General features: G+C 54.1%; 1 protein-coding gene across 1 annotated transcript in view; it reads right to left on the bottom strand.

Moving 5' to 3' along the window:
• The window catches only part of MAST3 (microtubule associated serine/threonine kinase 3), a 33,054-nt gene that overhangs the window by 17,899 nt on the left and 13,615 nt on the right, over positions 1-1,540 (bottom strand). The window contains exon 13 of the mRNA XM_037728810.1: positions 955-1,253. Coding sequence (XP_037584738.1) covers positions 955-1,253 — 299 coding nt within the window. The remainder of the gene's footprint in view (positions 1-954; positions 1,254-1,540) is intronic.

Genomic DNA, 1,540 nt, shown 5'->3' with positions numbered 1-1,540 from the left:
ATTCTCCTGCCTCAGCCTCCTGAGTAGCTGGGACTACAGGCATGCACCACCACACCTGGCTAATTTTTGTATTTTTAGTAGAGACGGGGTTTCACCATGTTGGCCAGGCTGGTCTTGAACACCTGACTTCAGGTCATCTGCCCGCCTCGGCCTCCCGAAGTGCTGGGATTACAGGCGTGAACCACCACGCCTCGCCTGCGTACAAGGCTCTTCACACTCATGTTCATATCTCCACACATGTATGTGAGAAACGTTAGTTCTTGCCTCATATCTCGAGGACCCTAGATAAACGGGCATCCCTTTTCCCTGTACACAGCAGGTGCTCAATAAATGCAGGGGAGAAAATCAAACAGGGGTTTCAAAGCAGGTGGCCCTGTGTCTCCCAGTCGCCCATAGAGGATCTGGCATGTAGTAGGTACTTACTACATACTAGAATCAAATAAACATCCTAAGGCTCTCAGTAAACATGTTCTTTTCGTTGCTTTCTTGCTCTAATATACAGCAGGTGCTTAAGACCTGCATGGTCACTGTCTTCGCATCTAAGGTCTTGCAAATTGCATAATCCTGTTCTGTGTATATAGCTGGTGCCTTCTAAGTGCATGTTCTCTCCCCTTGTGCAGCAGCAGCTCTGGGTGCGCAGCCCCTTCTGTATACAGTGTGTGCATCCTAAGTGCACATCCTCTCTCCTCTCCCCTTGATTGGCAGCACCTCCATAAGTGCACCGGCCTTCCGCTGCACACAGCAGATGTCTAATAAGTGTCTGCTCTCCTCTCCTCTGTACACACAAGATGTTCACCTTGTGCTCATTCCCTGCCTTCCCGTCAGGAGGTGCCAACAGACTATCAGACAGGTGGGGCTCCCCACCTGAGGCCCCGCCCCCGACCTGCTCCGGCCCCGCCCCCAGCCGCTCTGGCCCCGCCCTCCCCGAGGCCTTCGCGTGCTGGCTCAGCTCACTTGTCTGGTTTGAGGTCACGGTGCACGATGCCGTAGTTATGCAGGTACTCGAGCGCCAACACGGTCTCGGCAAAGTACATGCGGGCCATGTCCACGGGCAGCGGGCCCATGTTCTTCAAGAGCGTGGCGCAGTCGCCGCCTGGGAGAGGGGTGGATGTGGTCATGAGGCCCGGGGCCCCACCCCTTGGCCCATATGCCCAAAGCCTACGCATCATCCTCGCTTCATCTCCTGCAGAGGGTCCCCAAGTTTGTTCTGTCTCAGCGGGGAGGGTCGTGGGAGAGGGAAGGGCGGACCCTGCCTTCATTTAGTTTAAATTAAAAAAATTTTTATTTTTATGTTTTGAGACGGAGTCTCGCTCTGTTGCCAGGCTGGAGTGCAGTGGTGCAATCTCGGCTCCTTGCAACCTCTGCCTCCTGGGTTCAAGCGATTCTCCAGCCTCAGCCTCCCAAGTAGCTGGGACCACAGGTGTGCGCCACCACACCCATCTAATTTTTATATTTTTAGTAGAAACGGGGTTTCACCATATTGGCCAGGCTGGTATCCAACTCCTGACCTTTTGATCTGCCCACCTCGGCCTCCCAAAGT

This window comes from Cebus imitator, unplaced genomic scaffold, assembly GCF_001604975.1.
Source record: "Cebus imitator isolate Cc_AM_T3 unplaced genomic scaffold, Cebus_imitator-1.0 Scaffold280, whole genome shotgun sequence".
Classification (NCBI taxonomy): domain Eukaryota; kingdom Metazoa; phylum Chordata; class Mammalia; order Primates; family Cebidae; genus Cebus; species Cebus imitator.
The sequence above is the reverse complement of the archived record's forward strand: the minus strand, read 5'-3'. Positions and strand labels throughout refer to the sequence as shown.